The sequence below is a fragment of the Papaver somniferum genome, chromosome 9, assembly GCF_003573695.1.
Source record: "Papaver somniferum cultivar HN1 chromosome 9, ASM357369v1, whole genome shotgun sequence".
NCBI classification, from domain to species: Eukaryota; Viridiplantae; Streptophyta; class Magnoliopsida; order Ranunculales; family Papaveraceae; genus Papaver; species Papaver somniferum.
In genome coordinates this window covers 8,491,019-8,516,515 of record NC_039366.1, presented here as the reverse complement: position 1 = coordinate 8,516,515, position 25,497 = coordinate 8,491,019, and the positions used below count along the sequence as shown (strand labels likewise).

Here is a 25,497-nt window from a genome sequence, read left to right as displayed (position 1 = left end):
CCCATCAACACCAACCAGCCTAGAAAGAAAAGTAGCAAACTTTAAGTCTAATAATAAGTAGTTGATTATTTGATAGACACAATGACACACACAATCAAACTCAAATGATGATTATTAGCATATAAGCATACCTCAGTAACTATTAAAAAAATGCCACTTCGTTGGCATATGACTATTTGCTCAGAGTTCCTAGGCTTGCAGTGTTTTGGCTCACAGCGTTCAGTTCACAGCATTTGGCCTCACAGCAATTCGGATCACAGCATTCGGTTCACAGCAGCCTCGCAGCAATTCGGATCACAGTGTTCGCTTCACGGTAGCCTCACAACAATTCGGATCACAGCGTTCGCTTGACAGCAGCCTCGCAGCAATTCGGATCACAGCATTAGGCTGGTCATCGATGGTTATGAGGCTATAGCTGTTCTTCGATGGCTTGTCATCGATGGTTGTGAGGCTATGGCTGATCTTCAATGGCCGGTCATTGATGGTTGCGAGGCTATGGCTATTCTTCGATGGCTGGTCACTGATGGCTGAGCACCATTAGCTGCGTAGGTACATCTGTGTACCAACTCTCCCAACTTTATCCCTAAATAATAAAAAAATCCTGGAGACTGTAAGAAACGGGCTTCAGGATTCACCCAAAAGAGATCAATAGATATACTTTTGACATACTTTCAAATTCAATTATAGTATACAAGTTGATACATAAATTAGAGCACATGATACTCTTAGATTGCAAACAAATATAGCTAAGAGATGATTACCCTAACTAACAATAAATCAATGAACCAATACTTCTGAACTTGGTAGACGAAACATCTGAAAGAATCATGTGAGTAGTTCATATCAAATGGATTTAATAAACATTGTCCTCAAAAGATGAACAATGAGGATTGAGCAGCTGATAATTACTTCTGGTTAAAAGATGATCATTCAGAAGACACTCGGAAACAAAAATGCGTGAAAAAAATAACCTTATTCACAAATCTCCTTTCGGATAAGTCTTTGATATGACCAACACTCTTCCGTCCAGCACCTGGTGTTAGTGCATTTAACCTCTGTACCTCTATAATCATCTGGATGGGTCCACAGATGGCTATGTTTTGCAAAGAATGGTCCCAATGCTTCTGGTTCAACCTTATAAACCACCTTGTCTTGGACAATGCAAGCTGAGGGGTGTTTGTGGAGAAGGGTGAGTGCGGCATGGTTGTTGCACTGGTGCTCAATGTGGCGGGATGATGCGCAGAGTTCTTTCTTGGGGTCAGAGTGTGTCGAGTTTGTGGAGCCCCTAACTTTCTCAAGTTATGAAATGATAAGTCAACTGAAGTTTTATCTGCATTAAATCATTCAACCAGACGACACCTAAAATCTTCACATCTTTAACTAGAGTAAGGATTTAAAAGGTACAGAACTGCATTATGACAAGTCATCTAAAAATTAAAGAACTGACCGGGATGCTTTTTCCTTCCACCTTCGTAGCCTTCAATTCAGATGAGCTACATGACTGGCTTTGCCTTCTGTCTCCGCAGCCTACAATTAACAGAACTACACCAGCATTTGTTTCGACAACCTTCCTTGTTGAAAATGTCCTAGGATTGAGAAGGCCAGACCTGCAGCAAATAAAAAAGATACACCGAAGCTCAAGTCAGTAAGAAATTTATACAAAATATAGTAAACATACAATTGGAGGTAAGAGTATTTACCTTTAGGTTTGAAACAAGGAAACTTGGTCACAAATTAAGGTTTACATAACTCTTAAGTAGGTTTTAGAGAGAGGGGGCACAGATTTGCTTTTACTCAGACAGGGATGGGGGTTGTATCTCCTACATGGCTGCAGAAACGGTTGCTCAAAGGAAAGAAGAATGGAGAAACAATAGGGAGAAAGATTATCCTAAGTCTGATCATCACTGCCTTGTTATAAAAAGAAAGAGCGATGGAAGCTCCTTCTGCAGAGCTTGTGGTACGTATATGTCCTGTAGTTGTGTACTGACTCTGTCAACTCTTAGTTGTTTGCTTTATCCCTACATAAGAAATCATGGAAACAGTAAGAAAAGCTACAGAATTCAACCCATAAAGGGATATTTAGTACTACTTTGATATACTTAGTAATAGTATAAGTTGAGACATAAATTAGACCACGTGATTTACTCGCAGAGCAAAAATAGCTAAAGATTACTCATTTACCCTAACAGCAAATCAAATAATAGTAAACTTATACACTAATCATGTGAGTTTTTATGAACAGGTTTAACAAACTTCGACACCAAATCCTCGAAAGATGAACTAGGATTGATCTGATAATTCTATTTAAATATACTTGAATCTAACTAAACTTCATTTGCAGGCAATAGTGCTAGTATTTATAAGAGCTGGTAATAGATCCTAGATGGGCACCAACTACCAACACAGTTTCTCTATGATGATGCTAAATGATTAAGCCATACAAGAACTGAATGATAAGGTTGTTTGTCAGGGTTGTCATAGCGTACCCATCAAACATAGACAGCAATTCATTTGGTGAAGACATATAAAGATTGCAAACCACATTGTTGTCTAAAACATGATAGTAATTAAGAAATAAAAGATATAAAAGAGACATATAAGAGAATATTGAATTTAACTACAGAGAGAACTATTTACTCACAGCTGATTAAGTTAACTGAAGAGAACGAGAAAGGAAGAAAAAAAACCTTGGCAACAAGAGCATTATCATCAACAAATTAATGGAACAGCAAGATCTATGCCCAAGGCTGCAAGGCATCACCAACACCAACCAGCCTAGAAATGAAAAGTAGCAAATTGAAGTTTAATTATAAGCAGTTGATTATCTGATAGCCTACCGATAATGTATTAATAGACACACTATCGAACTTTAAGGATAATTAATAGCATATAAACATACCTCAGTATCAGCTACAAAATAACGATATGACCAATTAAGTTCAGAAACAGGCCACTGCATTGGAATACAGCTATTAGCACATAGTTCTTCGACTCGCTGTCTTTTGGCTCACAGCAATTCTGTTCACAGTGTTCGGTTTGTAGGAGCCTCACAGCAATCGCTCCACAGCAGCCTCACCGCAATTCGGTTCAAGTGTTCGCTTCGCAGCTGCCTCACCGCAATTGGGTTCACAGCGTTCGCTTCACAGCAGCCACACAGCAATTCGGATCACAGTGTTCGCTTCGCAGCAGGCTCGAAGCAATTCGGATCACAGCATTAGGCTGATCACTGAGGCTATGGCTGGTGATGGATGGCTGAGCACCATTAGCTGTGTACCTACACACCTGGTATCAATTCTTAGTTGCTTGCCCTTTATCCCTGCATAACAAAAGAAATCATGGAGGCTATAAGAAAAGGGGTTCAGAATTCACCAAAAAGAGATTATTATATCTATTTTTGACATACTTCCAAATTCAATTAGGGTATAAGTTGATACATTTGGAGCAGATGAAACTCTTAAATTGCACACAAATTTAGATAAGAGATGATTTCCCTAACTAACAAAAAAAAATCAACTAACCAATGCTTGTGAACTTAATTCTAGTTAAACATTGTCCTCAAAAGATGAACAAGGAAATTGAGCTGAAAATTATAGTTAAAAGATGATCACAGACAATTACTCAGAAACAAAAAGTAACCTTATTCACAGATCTCCTTCCGGTTAAGACTTTGATATGAGAGAAAGAATCTCCGGCGACGATAACGATTGAGAGAAACAACACGGATCTGTTTTGTTAATACGATTTGAGTGAAGATGTAGAAGAAAACCCTAGAAATGATTTTGTCGAAATTTGGGGATGATTTTAGTTGAAATCGATAAATCCAGAGTGTGTGAGAAAGAGGAAGTAGTGTATGGAATATATGTATGACGATAGAGAGGTGGATCTGTGCCCTAAAGAGTTGATTTGAGCGGGAGATTGGGTAACCCAAAACAAATTTTCGAATTTCGAATTGGCACACAGAGAGAGACGGGGAGATAAATGAACTTCACATTTGACTGATTCAACTCAAGGACTGAATCTTATCTTCACTTGACTCGTTTTTTCTTATTAATTTTCTTTTTTTCTGTGTCCACTTGTGCTGGTACACTAGTCAACAATTCGGGGGTACGAGCATGAATTCGGACAGCATATGTACGGGAATTATAAATTTAATTTTACAGCACAAAATGAGTGTAAAATGTAACCCATGAGTGTCGGTTAAAGAGTGCATGACAGACAGTCAAGGAGGAGTGCGAATTCGTGCACACTCCTTAACGAGTGTATATTTCACATTTTAATCTCTACCCTTGATTTAATTCAGAGAATTATGTAACGAGGGCCGTGATTCTAAACATGGAGGATAATGGGACCATCCGTTAAATAATCAACCAATCAAAAAACTATGTGAAATATACACTCGGTAGGGGAGTATGAACAGATTTGGACTCGTCAAGGAGGAGTGTTTGAAACAGACAATCAAAGGAGTCTAAAAACATTGACTGCAATAGCCGGTTGCTTTCCGTGGAGAACCAACTATATTTTATCCAACATTATGATATTTCTAGTCTAGTGAAGCCAGTAGGCAGCCTCTAAAACTATGCCACACGTTCACTTTAACAGAGAAATTAGTTTTCCTTGGAAAAGCCAAGGAAGCTTATACCTTCCATGAAAACAAAAATAATAGCATTAGAATCTGTATGGATAATTACTCTCCTACAGTTTTAAACTTAAGAGACTCTCCTACGGTTCCAAACTTCAGTAACAATGGTAATCCTACTCCTGATTACCATTTTTCTAGTAGTCACCCCAATGATAAGGATCTGAAGATCATTGCGTATGTAACAAAATGTAAAATAAGAGATAGAGGTCAGGTGGTTAATAGAGAGTCAGACGCAGATTTTTACGTGGTTCGGCATAAGGCTTACATCCACGGGGTTAGTGTTTCACTATTACTGTTGATTCCATTACATTGAGGTTGGAGATCCATTTAAGACTTCTGGAGTTCAGTAAGTAGTAAAGTCCAGCAAAATTGACTCTTCCCACTGAACTAATTCTAAATTGAGCACAAAGTCCAGCAAGAATGGACAAAAAGGCACATTAGATGACCTTCCAATTAATACTTGAGCCTCTAAAGAAGGCTTAGCTGAAGTTCCAATGTTTTCCTCCTGGCCTGGCCCTGCAAATGTGAAACTTGGACAATTAATAGATGTGGAACGAAAATGACCTGGAGCAGAAAAACACAAAACCATAAAGTTACGAGAAATACAAGTGAACTTTCACTATCTTATGAAGTTGAAGCTCGACGCAGTTGTTCAGCGGTAATCAGGGTCCATAAACCAGAAGGTAACTTAATTATGCTCTTTAATCCAACACAAATTACAGTATGTATGATAGATGGCCAATTTCTAGAAGATGCAAAATCAGATGAGTTTTCAAAATTCAAGCCCATAATAATGGAGGAAGATAATAAACACAATATTTGCTATATTATTAACTCAAGGATACTGACCTCCTTCCAGAATTGTGAGGGGTAATCATTGAGCCAATTAACCTCGGCAGCAGACATTGAAAACTTAGAGTTTGAGGACCTTGAATATAATTCTGTAATCAAATGAATAGAGCTATAAAAGGGAAGTATTTTTAGCAATCTTTCCAACCATTTCTTCTTCAATATAATTCTTCTCTGCCAAGACCAAATTTAATATATCAATAAATTGAAATTCTGAAATAGTGATGAAAAATCAAAATTCTAAGAAGCAAAACTAGAAGAGGCCAATTCGAGACCTATTGACATGATCTTTCTCCTCCTTTGATTCAGGACCAAACCAAAAGCCTTCTATTTTTGTGTTGTGAACCTTTTTATTTGATACATAATCTTCGTACTGGTGTACTGTTCCTCACTTGACCTGTTCCAGATGAAATGAAGTTTCTAACTTAGTTCAAGTAAATTTACAGAACATTTTAGTAACAAGTACGAAAAATAGATTTCATCAAGAACCAAATAGGTCTAAAGGCTCAATGCCTACATGGTACTTCATTTCAATCAAATAAAAGTCCATTTTTAAACCAAAATCCTACCAAAACTGGAAATGAATACTAATAGAAAATCTATTAGAACAGTACTTACCAAGCAACGGAATTCCCAGCAACCAATCTGTCAAGTATCATTCTGCAGTTCATCTGTGTCGATTTCTAATCAGTGTTTGCTCATAATTCATAAAACCTGCAAGCATCAGCAATTCAACATTATTAAACCATGGTCTTTGTTAAGCTGAAATGTCCAAACATACGCTTCCAATAATACCCGTCTGAAATTTTTAAGAGTCATGGCCTGAAAGTGCCCTGGCATCAGTGGACGCTGCTTCTCCTTTACCACTCCATTGGATCTGGTGAAGCTGAAAATATTCAAACATCATATATGCATATGACCATTGATCAACTTTGAAAAGAAAAAACATCATTTAAGTTAATCTACTGCGTATTGCTACTTCAGTTAATTGAACAGCTCAAGATGCTGTTAATTAAACAGCTCAAAATGCTTTTAATTGAACAGCTTAAAATGCTGCTAATTGCTACTTCAGTTAATTGAACAGCTCTTTAGTCGGTTTAAATGCTGTAGACGAAATAATTTTCAAGAGAAAGACGTAGTGAAAAAAGGACAAATGACGCACAAAGCACAGAACAACTGAGGCTTTCCACGGCCGAATTCACCGTAAGATTCATTAGGTGATCAGGTCTCAGTTCCTCTTGTTACAAGCAGGACTGTGTAAGTTCAATAAATATCGAAACACAACAATCTAGAGTCATAATCTACTGGTATTACCTTCAAAAACCGTGTTGAGTACTCTTGATTGTGATGTTATCTGAACAATCTCATGCATTCTTGGATGAAGTTAACTAGCACTAGAAAAACCCAGCAGAACCAACTCGACGCTCCATAGTATTCAGACGGCACCAAAAGCCAGGGGCTAGGACCACGGGGTTCAGACGACACCAAATGCCATGGCCAGGACTATGACTTTCAGACGTCACCAAATCCCACAGGATAGGACCGTGGCTTTCAGAAGACACCAAATACCATGCACTGTCTGTAAAAAAATTCCAAAGACAAAAAAAATGTCTCAAAAACGATGAACAAAGAGCAAGTTCAATAAATATTGAAACACAAGAATCTAGAGTCATGATCTACTAGTACTATAAAAACCGTGTCGAGCTCTCTTGATAGTGATGTTATCTGAACGATCTCATGCATTCTTGGATGAAGTTGCCTAGCACTAGAAAAACCCAGCGGAACCAACTTGATGCTCCATAGTATTCAGACGGCACCAAACGCCAGGGGCTAGGACCATGGGGTTCAGACGACACCAAATGCTATGGCCAGGACTATGACTTTCAGACGTCACCAAATCCCACGGGATAGAACCATGGCTTTCAGAAGACACCAACTACCATGCGCTGTCTGTCAAAAATTCCAAAGACAAATAAATGTCTCAAAACGATGAATAAAGAGCAAGCATACGACGACAACAACCAATACTTTGTCCCAAAAACATTTCAGTGAAGCTGAAAAATATTCATCAACTTTGATAAGAAAAAGTATCAAATAAATTACTCTACTTCACTACTGCATATTAACTCAGTTAACTGATCAGCTTAGGGTGCTCTGTTTGGTTAGAATGCTCTAGACGCACTAATTTTCAAGACAACGATGTAATGAAAAAGAAGTCAAAATCTTAATTGACAAGTGACACACAAAGTGTAACACAACTGGGGATTTCCAGAGCGGAATTCAGCGTAAGATTCAGGACTGATCAGGTCTCAGTTCATCCTATTACATGTTCGAACATGTAACTTCAACAAATATCGGAATACAACAATCTAGAGTCATGATCTAGTGTGGTATTATTACCTTCGGAACTATGTCAAGTTCTCTTGACCATGATGTTATGTGAATGTTCTCAAGCATTTGTCGATGAAGTTGACTAGCACCTAGTAGAACCAATGGAAACAACCTCACGCTCCATAGAATTCAGACGACACCAAATGCCACGGGTTAAGACAATGAGGTTCAGACGACACCAAATGCCACGGGCTAGGACCATGGGGTTCAGACGACACCAAATGCCACGGGTTAAGACAATGAGGTTCAGACGACACCAAATGCCACGGGCTAGGACCATGGGGTACAGACGACACCAAATACCACGCACTAGGACCATGGGGTTCAGACAACACCAAATACCACAGGCTAGGACCATGGCATTCAGACGTCACCAAACCCCACTGACTAGGACCATGGCTTTCAGACATCACCAAATCGCAGGGGCTAGGACGATGGCTCTCAGACGGCACCAAATCGCACTGGCTAGGATCATGGCTTTCAGAAGTCACCAAACACCATGCGCTGCCTGTAAAAATAGCAAAAAAAAAAGGATTAACTTACAGCAGATACTCTGATTTTACTAATACAGTGTGCTGATTGTTAAAAAAAAAATCCAAAAAGAAGTCTAAAAAACAATGGAAATTAGAGAAAAAAAATGGATCAAAAAACAGAAAAACATACATGTTTCTTATGGTTGGCTTGCATGACTTAATGATACTCTCTCCAGCTTTAGCAATGTAAGGAGCTTTGTCCTAACAGAGATGAAAACACCGAGTCAGCCAACAAATTAGGGAACCAAATAGAAGCGTAATATTGGGTGACAAATCAGAAGTCATTTGAAGGAGTAGATCTATGAAAATAAGTTACATCAGAGACTGAAGTAGTAGGCTTGTGAGTTTGCTTCTCTATCCTTGGATGATGCTTTTCTCCTAATTGATATAAAATTTTGAACAACAAAATCATAAAAATTAGAAGCAAAAACTTAATCGATTTTAAATACACAAAAAAAAAATAACAAAAATCTGGAAAAAACGGAAATTAGACAAATACTCGCACTTAAAATCATGAGTGCTAGTCTTGTTCATATCTTTAGTTTAGCTAAGCTCACTGTTAAAACCTTTTAAACACAAGAACAAAATAACATAGTCAGAACCAATTTCACTGATAATAATGAATCAAACGCATACTAGAACACAATTTCACAGCAAGATATACTCACTTGTTCGCCCCATAAATAAAACACACACTATTTAGGTAGACTCGTCTCCGATTCAGCTCGTGAAATGCAATACTCAGATCTTTGATCTTGGCTCCTTGAATCACTTCAAATTTAGGATTTTCAGAGAATGAAAACCCTAGAAATGATTTAATTGAAAATTTGGGGATGATTTTTGTTGAGATCTAATAATCTGGATTGTGTGCGAGAGAGAAAGTGCTGTGCAGAGGTATCTAGGTGAAGAGAAGGTTAGATCTGTGCTCTAAAGATTTGGTCTTGAGCGGGAGATTGCGGAAGCCAAGATAAATTTTCAAATTTCGAATTCGCAGAAAGAGAGAGAGACGGACAGAGAGATAATGAAATTTATATTTGATTTGACTGCAGTCACTGAACCTTATCTTCATTTCACTAGGTTTTTATTTCTTTTTTTTCTTTTTCTTATCTTCACAATTGCTGGTCCACGTAAAAAGGAGGATTATCTGTAACCCCTTGTTTTCTTTTCTTTGTAAAAATGTCCCTAAAGGTATAATTTAAGTTGATAATAAAAAATAATTAGTACTTTTCTAGATAAAGAAAATGAATTCGTATGTTCTTCACTGGTGAAAAAGTCAACCCAACCTCCTTCCAAGGTTGAATTGACTTAGTATAATTTTACATGTGCCGAAAACTAGACCCTAAAATATATCCCTTAGGGGTATTTGTGATGACCCTTGAAAAAGAAGGGTAGTTATTCAAGTTCCACAAAAAAAAATTATATTCTACTGAGAAACAGAAAATGTGCTTAAATCTACCATCAATTTCATCCAGTACCCATAGACTCACCATCGGTGACTTCTAAAAACGTTGGACTGCAACTCCTAGTTCCTCTTGAGGTCCCAAGGGTCAATTCAAAATACTAATAGGTCATAGAAATAATATATTATAGAGAGTTTGGTCCAGTTGACTGAGTCAATTGTATGTTTGGTCCATTTTCAAAATATATATTACAGTTTGGTCCTGCAAATTATGGTTTGGTCCTAACGTGACGTCATGGATGATGTAATTGTCATCTCGCAGTGGCAGAAATACCCTTTCAGATCCATATATGTAGGAATTTCTTAGCAGATAGCACAAAAGAAATCATTTTATTTTTATTTTTTTCTCTCCTCTGTTCTTGATTTTCTTTTTCTTTTGTTTTGTTGCTGGTGTTTGAATATGATGAAGACGATTGTTTTGAAGATGAAGAAGACGATGAAGATGATGAATGATGAAGACTTATGTTTTTTTTTCTATTTTTTTTTTGTTGTTGTTGTTGAAAATGGGGGAGAGGATGAAGACGACGACGAGAATATGTGATGAAGATTTTTGATGTTTTTTCGTCTCTGTTATTGCTGCTGATGATGGAGACGATGAAGATGATGAAGATGAGTTGTTGCTACTGATGAAGAAGATGAAGATGACGAGGTTCATTTCTGTATTGAACTCTGGTTTGTGATGAAGATTTTGATGTTTTTCCGTCTCTGTTGTTTCTGTTGATGATGGAGACAATGAAGATGAGTTGTTGCTGCTGATGAAGAAGATGAAGATGGCGAAGTTCATTTTTGGAATGAACTCTGGTTTGTGATGAAGATTTTGATGTTTTTTCGTCTCTGTTGTTGCTGCTGATGATGGAGATGAAGATGATGAAGATGAGTTGTTGCTGCTGATGAAGAAGATGAAGATGACGAGGTTCATTTCTGGAATTAACTCTGGTTTGTGATAAAGATTTTGATGTTTTTCGTCTTTGTTGTTGCTGTTGATGATGGAGACAATGAAGATGATGAAGATGAGTTGTTGCTGCTGATGAAGAAGATGAAGATGACGAAGTTCATTTCTGGAATGAACTCTGGTTTGTGATGAAGATTTTGATGTTTTTTCGTCTTTGTTGTCGCTGCTGATGATGGAGACGATGGAGATGATGAAGATGAGTTGCTGCTGCTGATGAAAAAGATGAAGATGGTGAAGTTCATTTCTGAAATGAATTTTGTTTCTTCTTTCTCTGCTGCTGTTGAAGATTTGGGTTCATGTAAAGAATGAACTCTTTTTTTAGATCTTGAATTACTAGGTGTTCATGTAAAGAATGAACTCATGTTGAAGATAAACTCGTGTGTGAAGGTGTTCATTTGAAGGAATGAACTCCGAAGTTCATCAGACAGAATGAACTTCGCACAAAAAATAAGTAGGAAATCTAGTTTGGTTTTATTAGGAGTTCATTTGAAGGAATGAACTCCGGAGTTCATCAGACAAAATGAACTGCTACAAAAAATAAGTACGAAGTTTAGTTCAGTTTTATTAGATGTTCATTTGAAGGAAAGAACTGCTACAAAAAATAAGTAGGAATTAACACGGCAGGGTACTTTGGTCCATTTAATATTTTTAAATAATTATGGGCCAATGAAAAAGGTGATTTCTGAAAGGATCAAACTGACTTGGGACCAAGCGATATTTTTTCCAATCTTAAAGTCTTAGGCCTATTTCTATGGGATGTGGTATAAATTTTAGTTTGACATGTCATGTGGGCCCTTATGATAGTAAATACAGCGTTTCTATATGGACTGATGCTTTGAAGGGAAAAAAAACGTCTATAGAGAACAGAGGGTCCCATTTTGTTGTTGGGTCTGTGAGTGTGAGTGTGAATGTGTGGTTTCTTTTTAATCCATTCTCACTGTTCAAACAAAATTTCTATAAAAAATATATTTGTGGATATTTTGCCTGGCTAGTTTGGGGCCTAGTCCATTTGTTTGGGGCATATTACTAGATGTCAAAAAAGGTCATTATAAATAAATTTCACATAACCCTTTATCCAACTATTATTTAACTACCTATTTTATCTCTGATTAATTAGTGTTAATTAATCATATTAGGTATTAATTATCATGTGAGATCAACTAATGTAAATCGGTCTTCAAAAAAAGAACTGAAAAGTTTTGATTTTTTTTTGATAAAACAAAAGCCAGAATCGGTTTACATTCATGCATTAGTAAATCGATTCTGGGCTGGTGTTTTCGAAATTGACAGAGGACTTCTGTAATCTGTTGACGCATGCATAGATAAAGCCCAATTTCCAAAATCGGTTGTTTTGACGTCCATGTAAACCGATTGTTACCTTTTCATAAGAAATTTTTTGTCCATTAATTTCATATTTACTCCTTTCGTATGAATCACGGGTTGCACTTAGCACGTGCATCAAGCCTTTGAACCCTTAGGTGACCCTAGTGGACGAGTTATAGTCTCGTGAGGGTTTACATAGAGGTCTAACCACAAAACCGATACAAAAACTTTTGAAACCATCAATCTTCATCGGAGGAATCCGAGTCTGATTCACCCACCACAAAGTATGGGCCATACTCCGAAATTTTGGATACCATGAAGTGATAGCTTGCATCGAATATGAATGCTTTCCCCTTTTCTTCCAAGTAGCGCGCTTTCACGACTTCATGCTACAAAAGCACAACACAAACTCACTTAGTTAGTGGTGTTTCATTGGAAGATAAAACAACATGGATTACGTAAAATAATCCACAAAAATACTTACGAATTTTTCGATGGACAGGCTAAAGTGGCTAGCGTTCCAAATCCGATGTTAGATAGCTAAATAAGAAAGTATCGCATTTTCAATGACTTGGTGCCTATCATGGGTTTGTTGAACACTTCTTTCATTCGGATTCCCAAAATGTTGCCTATATTTGTTAAACATAGAGATGAGTCACGGGCTATTTCACACTATCTTAAGCTGGGTTTAACTTCTTCTTTACGTTTGTTTAGGTAAACAAAAAGGCCTTGAAAACATTCCATGCTTTGAAGGGAGATTAGGAATAGCATAGTTCCATTAAAAAAAATTCTCGTACACGGTTTTTACCCATATGGAGGTTGTGGTGGGAATGGTGGTTCATTCACTTTTCCAGTATCCAATATATGGAGGTGGTGGTGGGATTGTTGGTCTATTCACTTGTACGATATCCAACAGTATGTATTGATTGGTTACTCAACATCATTCGATTATAATTTTGGATTTGGTTAAATATAGTCTTTATGTAAGTTAATTGAGATTTTTTTATTATAATTTTGGATTTGGTTAAATCTAGTTTTCATGTACAGTTAATTGCGTTTTTCGTTGGGCTATTTCAATGGAAATATATTGTGTCCCTTGGCCTCTAACTTGTATAAATCATCATTGAATTTATGATTTTAGGAGCACCTGACATCTCTGTACATTCTTGGTCTGACGTCGGTTTTGAGCAAACCCCAGACTGAGAAACCAGTTTATAACTTGGATAAATAAAGTAATTCACTATCGGAAGATACCAAAGCACCTCCTAAATATATTTCCAATCGTTCACTTCCCTTAACGCCTATAACCCTATTCAGTTTACCTAGTAAAATTTAATAAAAAACAGTTAATTTAAATAAATCAGACTGCTGACTTCCCTAACGGTAAGTCTCGGACTACTAAAAATGATACTTGAGTTGATTAGCAATTCATTAGTAGGGAAATAAAAACTATAATTACCGCCTGAATTTTAATGTTAAAAGCATAACAATATCGATCTTTTTTGTCCTCGGTTCAATGAAGGTGCTAAACATATGGAAATAAAAAACAGAAACCGTATAAAGTTATCGAAATAAAATACTCATGCCAAAATGAATTTAAAGTTTTATGTATTTGTACTGTGATGTTAATATAACACTAACGAATCATCACCCATAGATAAGAAATTATTTTTAGGTCATATATATTCAATCATTGACATCTATCATTATAATCAGGATCTCCATAGTAAAAACTGTAACCATTTGTATCATAATTGTCATCGGTAATTTTCAAATCATAGCAGTTTGGATTCGTAATATATGTTTCAACATTTTCAGGGTTCTTCATCGCGTTATCTTCATCAATTACTTGAACCCAATTAAAATAACTCGACGTCTTCAAACCACCCTCAGAAGGGAAATGTCCACTACCCATTTGAGTCGAAGTATGTCGTCCTTTAGTCCTATCAATGATTTCTCCACCCCTTATACTGTTGTTGCTACTTTTGATAATTCCGTGAAGAGAGAACTTGGATAATAACCGATTGGAATACCTTGTAATTGTATCCACCAGTGTCCACTATTTTGGTGCTACCAAATTATTCAATATTTAATTTTAGATCAAAGTTGATAACGGGTATGAAAATTTGATCACTTACATATCCTTACCTTGTGAATAATGAATGTGACATCTTTCTGGTCGTCATTGAAAGTGGATACCTCACTAAAACTGCAACCAAGGGAGACATTTGATGATGTGTGCACAAAACCATCACAAAGGAGGTTGTAGCATCCCGTATTCACGTATCCGTCCTCCTATTAAGAAAAAAATAAATAAAATGGTTTGATCTGCTTAAATCTTTAAATATAAAGAAAACGGAGATAATATACTAACCATCCAAAGTATAAAAAATCTTGTCTGATCGTCACCAAAATTAATTTTGCTCACCTAATTAAAAGCAAATTAGGAAACTTAATTATGCCTTACAAGAGGATAGAAATTTGTTTACATATAATTTCGAACGAATAACTTACCTCCCATCCAACTTCAATAGTATTGATATCTTTATCTAAGGTTGCAACCCAAATTTGGGATATACTTAATTCATCTGCTTCAATAAATGGTTTCCAAAGATTTATTTTTGCTTGTGCTTCTAAAAAATTACCTTTCACTCCAATTGTTGCGTACTGTAAAGAGAAATAAATTAATCAAAATATATGTATTTTGACTATAACTATATATTTTTACGTAAAATAAAAAGAAATAAATTAATAATAACAATGATATATTATTATATATACCTCATGGACCCCATGGTCGTATGTAGTATCATTTAATTGGGATGTAACAAGAGTCTTATCAGGTGATAATCTTGGATGATGATGTTTACGCATAAGTGCGGGATTATAATTTTCTCCTTTCCTCCGAATAGGCATAGTTCCTAATGGACATGATCCATACTTATGCCAAGTTTGTGTAAGTTGAAGTGTCCCAAGCAATGTAGTCGATCTCGGATTCCGGTTTGTCTCGGTCCCGAGCGAGACACTGGTACAACATTGTCTCGGGGAGATTCTGTTTCCAAATCTCGGTGTAATCTCGGTTCCAACTTTTATACATATAATTTCTATGTATGTTAAGATAATGAAATACCATCAATCTAAAAATAAAAAAGGAACAAATATTCATTAAGAAAATACAAAGGAGGAAAAACTTCGGACTTAACTGTTCCCGGAAAACACAAGTATTCATTAACTACAGTACTCCATGAAGAAAATACAGTTGAAAGAAGAAATAGCTTCATATTTGAATACAGAACAAAGACATAAATACAGCAAGACAAAACATACATACAATGGGTTACATACATTAATACGTATATTGATCATGTTCATACTATTAGTCTACTTCACTATTCAAATCCTCCGAAGGGGTTTGGCTCCATAAGATCGAGTCCTGCAAGTTTTCTGTGACATAGTTTAAATTCTGTACACTATGTAATCGATCAGTTAATAAGGAAGCATTTAAAGAACACCCTCCATTGATTCGGTAATATTCATACTTCAATAGTCCAACCACCATCAAAAATACCATAAGCCTCATTAGAAAAAAGATACAGAATCATTAAGTAGCAACTTAATGTATACTAAAGACAAAGACTAAATTGAAAACAAAAAACCCAATTCTTCATTACTAAAAGATGAATAACATCAGAATAATTCTTTACTAATCATTACCCATCGATTAAACAAACCAAAATAATCAATATCAAAGAAGTAACAAATAATTGGTTCGATTTATATACCTTCTGTGAGTAGCAAGCTCTAGATTATCCGAGAGAGAGGTGAGTTTTTGAGATCACCCTTACCGATTCAGGGATTTTATCCTTTTTTAGGAATAGTTTACCAAAATAACCTTGTCTCGGTGTCTCGTTTCGGCTTTATCTCGGCCGAGTCAACCGAGTTTTCCGGGACCTTTCCGTCTTGCCGAAATCTTATGTTTCGTTTTTTGGTGATCCGAAAACGGAAATTCCGCCGGAATTCCAGCCGAGATGCCCGAAATTGACTACATTGGTCCCAAGGTTATATGTTTTCATTCCATTTGGGTATGAACTTGGTACCATCTGTGTTTCATAACAATAAAGCTTAAGTTAGTTCTTAGGAGTTTAAAAACATATATATTATAAGGAAAAGACGTAAAAATATATACTAAACCTGTATTGTATGATTAGAAAGCAAATGATGATTAAGACTAGGTTGTTTGTAAATATCATAACAGTCGATGATGTCATCGTTTTCAGCCTGCAAGATAAAAATCAACGAGGTGAGGACATATACATGAATACATCAAGAATCATGATATTAAATTTATGGATTAATTTAAAAACAATACTTTACCTTAATGGTTTTGATTATTGCTTTGTTCATTGCTTTCGTAATCGTTTTACCTTCAACTAATCCCTTGTTAACGAGTATCGTTAATATGAGAAACCAGAGTGTTAGGTTGATAAGTTTAAACATGGTTAACTAATAAAATACAGGAATACAATACGGTTGATGGAAAAGATTAGTTATAATATTGTATTCATGTATACCAAAATAAAATAAAAATTGTATTCATTTATATTTCATTTAATATAATATCTGATTTCCTTTAATATAGTATATGATTTCCTTTAATTTGTGTATGATTTCTTGAATATACTAAGGTATTTTGTTGGGTTTTATCATTAACTCAAAAGAAATTTTTTTTTTATATTTTGAGATATAAATTTCCTTCCATATATAATTCTGATTCCCTTAAATATATTAAGATATTTGATTGATTTTTATCATAAATTCAAAAGACATTTGATATAAAATTCTACAGACTCAGTTTAATTATTTACTCTTGTATTTGGTATGAATTTAAATAGAAGGAAGGCGTTCATACTGTCACGGGGAACCTTATGATTTGTCGCTTGCATTTTGTTTCTGTCATGCAAGAATGATTGGGAAACACTTTCAAGATCTCATACATAATTTTTTTGTTTATCTCTTAAGATTAAAAATTGATTCAACTCTCTTGATTTCTAGGTATCGTGCTAATGTCGTACTCGGATTCGATTCTTGAACCATATTTGGTGGATTATGGATTTAGAGCTTCTCCAATGGTGGTTGTGTGTGTTTCCTAGGTGGAAAAACAAATAAGACATCCTCATTTCAATTTTCCTTCAAGTTTGGAGAGCATAAATAGTTCATCTCCAGTGGTGTTGTTTGTGATTTTTTATGGATTAAATGTAAATTTTATTTTTAGTAATTTTTAGATTTTATTAGAGCTAAAAATGGTTATTTAATACATTAGAATTAATTTAGATAAGCAAAAGCTTACTAGGATAGCTTGACATTGTCAAGATGAATGTCTAAAACTTGACATTCACCTTGACAATGTCTAACTAAAATGAAGCCATGTCATCTTCACATTGATTTAAGAAGTTGGGTTGGAGACGAATTTTAGGGAAATGAATGTCTATCCTATGTGGACTTAGACATTTATCTTCACATACATTCCATTGGAGAATCTCTAACTAGTGACACAAATATATTTTTGACTTGTGATGTCACGTACCCCCGAATTGTTGACTTAGACAATGTCATGGAAACAATATATTTTTCCACAATATATGTTTAAGTCCACAATTGTCTAAGATAAATGTCTAAGTCCACAATATATTTTTGACATCACCCAGATGATTGGGTCAATACAAATATATTTTTAACTTGTGCTGTCCATAAGCCTCCAAATAGTCTGCATGGTATGACATGGAAACAACATCTATGTTTCTTTTTAGTATGAAATACCAATTAGTTCAAAGAATAATATATTAGAGTTAGTTTGGTCCAGTTGACCCAATCACCTGTCTATTTAGTCCTTTTTAAAAATATAAATTATTGTTTGGTCTTAGAAATTATTATTTGGTCATATGATGTACAGTACCCATGCGGGGTGATGTCACCGTCCTTTAATAGTGACACAAATATATTTTTTTCTCTTTTTTCTCTCTCTTAATAAAAATAAATAAATAAAATTTTACGACTTAAAAATCTTTTGAACCATGTGTATAAAAATGATAAATATATATCTTCGGAAATCCCTCGACGATAGTTTTGCAACGAGTACCATTATCGTTATATTTCGGAACTTTTAATTTTAACCTTATTTTTTAGCTATAAAATGAACTATTATACGAGTTCATTCTACAAAATTAACTACTTTAATGAACTATCATACTAGTTAGTTCATTCTAAAAAAAGTGAACGCTTAGAATTAAATAACATACGAGTTCATTCTACAAAATGAACTACCATACGACTTCATTCTACAAAATGAATTGGTATAATTAACTATTACTACGAGTTCATTCTACAATATGAACATCTATCACGGGTTCATTATACAATATGAACTACCGTTACGAGTTCATTTTATAATATGAACTACCATAATAAACAACTGTTACGAGTTCGTTCTACAATATGAACTACCATTTTTAATTATTATTACGAGTTCATATTACAACATGAATTATCAATCCTACAATATGAACAACCATTATGAGTTCATACGAAAATAAGAACATCTATCTCGAGTTCATTCTACAATGTGAACTATAATAATGAACTACCATTGCAACTTCATTCTTCAAATTGAACTATTATTATGAGTTTATTCTACAAATAAATTGCTAGTATATACGAGTTCATTCTACGAAATGAACTGCTATAACTAGAATGAACTCACTACACGAAATCAGGGAATTTGTAACGTCGAAAAAAACGTTATTATCTATATATTGTAACGTCAAAAAAACGTTGGAAAAGTGCCGTTATTATTAGTGTTACAATAATTTAACAACGGTTGATTTCGTTACAATAAACATTTATTAAATAACGGTTTCACTCGTTGGAATAAATACACCAACGGTTATCTAGTCAGCACAAGATTTATCTGATGTCATTTTGTTGTAACGGATAGACGTTATTGTACAGATCGTAACTGTTGGTCTGTAATAGTTCGGTGTAACGGATACTGTAATGGGGACTTTGTGTGTAATGGTTGGCTTATTGCCACCTGTCCTTCCTTGTAATAGATACAACAACGCTTTTAATCGTTGTTTAGTTTATTGTAACAGATTGGGTTAGCAATTATTGTAACGATTCACAACGGTGATAGCTCAGTGAACGGCTGTCGTACGACACGTGTCAATCTTTTCTAACGTCTAAAGTAATGGCTTCAAAGGTTGATGATTTATTGTAACATTTAGGATATAACAAATTGATCTAACGATTCGATTCGTAACAGCTGACTGTAACGTTTGCCGTCTTCCACTCGCTTGTAATATATATACTAGCGGCTTTAAGACGTTGACAATTCATTGTAATAGTAATAAATTTGCCAGGTTTGCTAATTACTAACAAATATTATAATGTTGATCTGACGTTGGTAAAAAAATAGTTTTCAAAAAAAGAAACATTTTTTTACTGTTATAAATAAGCTCCCATAATTGGACCCTGCAATGCGATGCAATCCATTTCTGAAGTTGCAATACAATTAGTTTCTGAAGCTGCATTGCAATTCATTTCTGAACCTGCAATACTGAATCTGAAACCCATAATTCAATCCCATTCCGCAGTACATACATTTTCATTCTAGCACAAGGAATTCATTCATTCAATTATTCTGGAATTCAATCTCATTCCACAATACATACATTCTCATTCTAGCAGCATAAGGAATTCATTCATTTAATTATTATGGAATACATACTCCTCAATCATTCACATATGTAAAGTATATACGAGTTTCATCTTTACATTGGAAGAACCGCTTAAGCCTAAAAATACATGGTTCTCTATATGGTTATAATCAAATGAGAAGGGTCGTGTTTTTCAGCAGTTTCTAAATATAAGCAAGTGTTGTTCTGCATCATATATACCTTGGCTGAAAAAAGTTATTATCCGCCAAAAGAAGTTGTCCATTGACGTCATAGTAGCCTTAATCATCTCTTGCCATCAATTCTAGTATCCTGAAAAAACAATAAACGAAATAGAAACCAAAATTAGAAACAGATCTCATAGGAGAGAAAGATTCATTCAGTAATTTGGGCATTTCATTTTACATGATTCTACAAACAATAAAATTAGTGACAATCAAATTGGAAACAATGTTCACAGAAGAGACAAAGAATCATTCAGTTACATGTGCATTGTCATTCTGGATTTCATACATTTTCATTGTTGAATACCATTCAGTCATAATAATTTGAACATTGATAACCGAAGTATCAAAAGTTTATATTTATTTGACAGAATTGTAACTGGCAATTCACATACACGGTTCATATGAAAAAGTCTGAAAAGTTGTAGTAAGAGTTTACTCACCGTAATAATTAGAAACGAGAATGTGTTACTTTTCAGTTGTCCTACTTCCACAGCTTCGCAGGACCAACACTGTCTCATATCTTCTAACTTGTCCACATGTCAAGGTATTCTTGCACATCAACATTTCTAATTATATTTATCTATCAATGTCCTGCAACACAATACAAGGGAAGGGATAAACTTAATTCAAGAATCTTGATCTTGGTTACAAGTTAATCCCTCGCTTGTATAGCTTTTCAAGGCCAACATGATCGCACTTGTTCATCATTTGTCCAGCTTCAGGTGTTTGCATCAATGAATCCTAAAAAATCAAAGAGAATTGTAGTATGAATCAACCAAATTTTTCATTTAGAGGAGACCATAATAATGATAAGTAATGCACATAACTTTAGTGTGGTAAGAGTTTACTCACCAACTGGAATTAAGTAGGTTGCTTGTCAAGCTTGCTGCATCATCAATCTCCATAAGGTAAGCATTATTTGTGCCAAGAGAAACAAGCATATGCATCGAGTATTCGGAAAAATAATGTCTCTACAAATATTCGATGTGGTAAGTTGTTTCTTCTGCCATAAAAATGAACATCTTGATCTTTTGTTGTTGTGTACCTAACCTGCAACCAAATTTTCATCAAGTGAAAGAGATTATAATAATGATAAGTAATGCAAGAAACTCTAATGGGTTAAGAGTTTACTCACCGACTGGAATTAAGGAGGGTTACTTTCTGGTATTAAGCATCGACATCCATAAGGTGAGCTTGATTTGTGCCAAAATAAACAACTCACCTACATTGGGTTTACGGAAAATTAAGATATACAGTAATATGTTTTCTCTCTACGAAAACTCGTTGTGATGAGTTGTTTGTTCTGGCATAAAAATGAATATCTTGTTCTTTCGTTGTTGTATACCTCTCCTACAAGACATGTTTAAGAGCTCGGAATAAAATCATTTGAAGCAACTTCATTTATTCCAGATCTTGAACAGCCTTGCACGAACAAACAACAGTCTCTTATCTTGTTCTTCACTTTAGATGGTACTGCCACACTAACACATCTTCAACTTCAAGTCTTCCAATCAATGAGTCCTCAAAAAATAATAAGAAAATGGTAGTAGGGGAGTATTTCAGTCAAGATAAAATCATGACAAGGGAAACTAATTATCATAAGAGTTTAGTCACCAATGGAATTAGAGAGGAAAACTTATTAGTTGTCAGGTTAGCTGCATCGATCTCCTTCATTTACAGCAAACCTAACGACTAATACGTATCCACTCTGAAAAATCTATGGTGGTAAGTTGCACCTGTTGGCAGGAGTCGTGTAAAACATATATTTGAAGAGATCAAAATAGGCAAGTAAACAAACCTGAGATAGAAAAGGAAACATGCACCTTCACATCAACAATGTCTCATATAACGGCTATGCAAGCACATCTCTAGGTACCTCAAAACTACCACATCTCTTATCTTGGTGTACACTGGTCCTGCAAGGCTATGTAAGTGGTGGCAAAAATACATTACAAGATATGCACTTGTTAACTATGAATTTTTTCCAGACTTACACAACTTCAAGTCGCATCAATGAATCCTGGCAAAAACAAAGTGAATGGTAGTAAGAATCAACCAATTTTCATCAAGGGAAAGAGACCATAATAATGATGAGTAATGCAAGAAACTCTAATTTGTTAAGAGTTTACTCACCAACTGGAATTAAAGAGGTTACTTGTCAAGTTTGCCGCATCGATCTCAATAAGGAGAGCTTGATTTGTGCCAAAATAAACAACACACCTACACAGAGTTCACGGAAAATTAAGATATACAGTAATATATTTTCTCTACGAGAACACTCTGTGGTGATTTTTTTATTCTGGAATAAAAATGAATATCTTGTTCTTTTGTTGTTGTAAACCTGCAGCAGCATCGTGTTCATGGGAATGGCTAAAATCCTAGACGAATGATACAACTCATATCGATGTAGGTGTATATTAATCCTGCAAGGCTCTCTAAGGGCTGGAATAAATTCATTTTGACAAAGTTAATGAATTTCTTCAAACGCTTAAACACATTTACAGGACCAATACGGTCCATATAGGAAACGTGACAACAAACCGCATACAGAACATGAGGGAAATAGAACTTTGTGCTAGGTGTTGTATCTTTAAGAATAAAAATGAATTTCCAGTGCAATTGTGGTTGTATGCCAATCCTGTAATTTATGTTCAACAACTTGGAATCAAATCATTTATAGAAACTTCATTGTTGAATAGATCGTAATATGTGACAAAAAAACCTGCGGTTAAAAAGGAAACCTGCAGCAACATCGCGTTCATGGGAATGCCTAGAATCCTAGACGAAGGATACAACTCTTATCGATGTGGGTGTATACTAATCCTGCAAGGATCTCCAAGGGATGGAATAAATTCATTTTGACAAAGTTGATTTCGTCGAATAATGAATTTATTCAAATGCCTAAACAGATTTATAGGACCAATACTGTCCATATGGGAACCGTAACAACAAACCGCATACAGAACAAATGGGAAATAGATTACAACCAAACAACCATAAATCTAGAGCATCAATCTGATGAATGAGATTACAGTTGAATAAACCTTATTTGGGTTGTAATCTAGAGAAAAAATAATGTAAAGCAGTAAACATCAGCATATAAAGAATATAGACCACTAAAAATCAGTAAACCTTAAATGTGAAGCAGAAATATATTGAAAGACATTACAAATTGATGATATGCAGTAAACAATATGGATGTTAAGCAGTCAACAACAACAACAAAAAAAAAAATCGAAAATATATATATTGTTAAAATCTATTGAGATTACAACCAGTAAAAACCTAAATTTAAAGGGAAAAGTACAAATCTAAAACATACCAGTGATCTTCATACAGATCTATTAAAGAAATTGAAACCCTAAAGGAGAAAAATAAATTTTTTTGATAAATCTATTCGTAGCTAAAAGGCACAAAGAAAACACCTTGAGATTGAATGAGGTACAATGAAAGATGGGAAAAAGGTCTGAGTTCTTTGTCTCTCTCTCTTTTAATAAAACAGGAGGAGAGCTGCAATTATTGAGTTCGAGGAGGGAAATAAATTTGAGAGGGAAATCAGATATGATTTCAAATTTGTGAGGGAATGGATATCAAAAAGAGTTATTAGATTGGGAAAGTGAGAGGTAAACGAAATTTGAGAGCCAAAACTTTCAGACAAGATAAAAGAGTACAATTATTGAGGAGAGATTTGTTTTTTCTCTCAAAATATCTAAGTCCAAGGCATCCTGATCGAGGTAAAGTTGGTCAAATTTGTGGTCAAGTTGGTCAAATATGTAGTCAAGTTGGTTAAACTTGTGGTCAAACACATAATCGGATGCAAAACGAGGCACACTCAGCTTGCAAGATTACCATATACAGACCCAATGTTCTCGTCCAAGTGAGGTTTTTGATGTCAAATATCAGATTGGATGATTCTGCAACCTATTATGGAACTCAGCTTACAAGATTACCAATTACAGACCCAATGTTCTCGTCCAGGTGAGGTTTTTGATGTCAAATATCAGATTGGATGGATCCTGAGTGGATTCTGCAACCTATTATGGAACTCACACTAGTGGAAAATAGAAACAAAACCACTGTCGGGACAAGAAGTTATATCGCTAAAAACGACTGTGTCCATCAGCAGTAATCTAGAAGTGGTTTTTTCCAGAACGACTGTGTCTGGCAAAGGTTGAATTCTTTAAAAAAACTACTTTCTTCAACAGTTGAATGACCAGTACCGATAGACACAGTAGTTTTTATTGAAGATATTTTATAAAAAAATTGATATTGATTCAGCTGAATCAACTGAATCAAAAACTAAAAGCTGAATCACAATTAAATTAATAATGAATTCAAAACTGAATTTAAACTTAAAAATTAAATTGATAATGGCATTAAAACTCATTTTATATTAAAATATGTATTCAGTTTACAGTTTCAATTAACAAAAATACTGCAAGTTCCAAGTCTGAAAACTTCTAATACTAAGTTGGAGAACCTTAACTTATATTCATATTGCAAGCTTAAGATAATGAATTGGCTTAACTAAGCAGCAAGGTTCTACCATCAGTTCATCATAATCTTCCTCTGACAGCCAAGAAGCTCAAAAGCTATTCACCATGACTCTTTTTATCTTGTCTTGCAGCAAGCTTTGACTACTGTACAAATTCTATCGTTCTTTCTTTTGTAGCTCCACAACTCAGTTCAGTAGAAGGAAATTTTCAGAACCTGCACATTTTCAGCTTAATATTTATGAACAACATACACAATTTCAGAGTTTAAATGCTTCAAGGTTAATGTTCATAGATACATGTTTATGAGATAATCCAAGATATATGCTTATGAGCTATATCAGTTCATGGAGAAAGATCAAAACTCATAGGTCCGGGATGTAAAACAGTTAGCTGCTAATGCTTATCTGAAGTTATAATGGATCTTACCAAAAACGCAGAAATATCAAATTTTATGTTAAATCTACCTGAGTTCTTGTCGAGATCAAATGCATAGATTTTCATACAGATATTATGTAAAGGGTTGAACAAAAAGAAATGGAAACTTACCTTTGAATTAGTGGTTGTTCAAAGATGTTCACGATTCTGCAACATCCTTTTTCCTCATTGCAACTACTCTCCATTCAGAGTTCAGATATTGTTCAACTCCAACACTGAAACAACAAGGAGGTTTAAGGATACGACAGGATATATTCTAGGTAGATTAAATAACACAACAATTCCAATGGTATGCCGGCTAGGAACCAACAGTCCATTTGTAAGTAGACCATGCTTAAATTTAAACAATGCAAATCTGGTAAACCATTTGCCAACATATACACATTTAAATTAAAACTGCATTCTGAAAACCAACAGGGGTGCTGAAATATTTTAATTAGGTGGCTTAGTTTCAATGAGAAGT

General features: G+C 34.9%; 1 protein-coding gene and 1 long non-coding RNA gene across 7 annotated transcripts; both read right to left on the bottom strand.

Moving 5' to 3' along the window:
- Nucleotides 1-4,846: 4,846 nt before the first annotated feature.
- On the bottom strand, nt 4,847-9,443 carry LOC113308674. 6 transcript variants are annotated; one of them, XR_003339981.1, is made up of 12 exons: nt 9,081-9,443; nt 8,918-8,978; nt 8,729-8,790; nt 8,543-8,613; nt 7,889-8,387; nt 7,169-7,438; nt 6,803-7,067; nt 6,284-6,374; nt 6,107-6,202; nt 5,764-5,885; nt 5,489-5,662; nt 4,847-5,155 (listed from the first exon to the last, which is right to left on the bottom strand). It is a non-coding gene; the product is annotated as an uncharacterized LOC113308674 (long non-coding RNA). The 6 variants fall into 6 exon arrangements; XR_003339980.1 differs by having other exon boundaries at nt 7,175-7,438; XR_003339979.1 differs by having other exon boundaries at nt 6,803-7,438; nt 8,912-8,978.
- Nucleotides 9,444-13,836: 4,393 nt separating this feature from the next.
- Nucleotides 13,837-15,062, bottom strand: LOC113311302. Its single transcript, XM_026560140.1, has 4 exons — nt 14,928-15,062; nt 14,661-14,813; nt 14,295-14,441; nt 13,837-14,205 (listed from the first exon to the last, which is right to left on the bottom strand). The coding sequence occupies exons 1-4, from the start codon at nt 15,060-15,062 to the stop codon at nt 13,837-13,839; spliced, it is 804 nt and encodes a 267-aa protein (XP_026415925.1).
- Between the last annotated feature and the right edge of the window lie 10,435 nt (nt 15,063-25,497).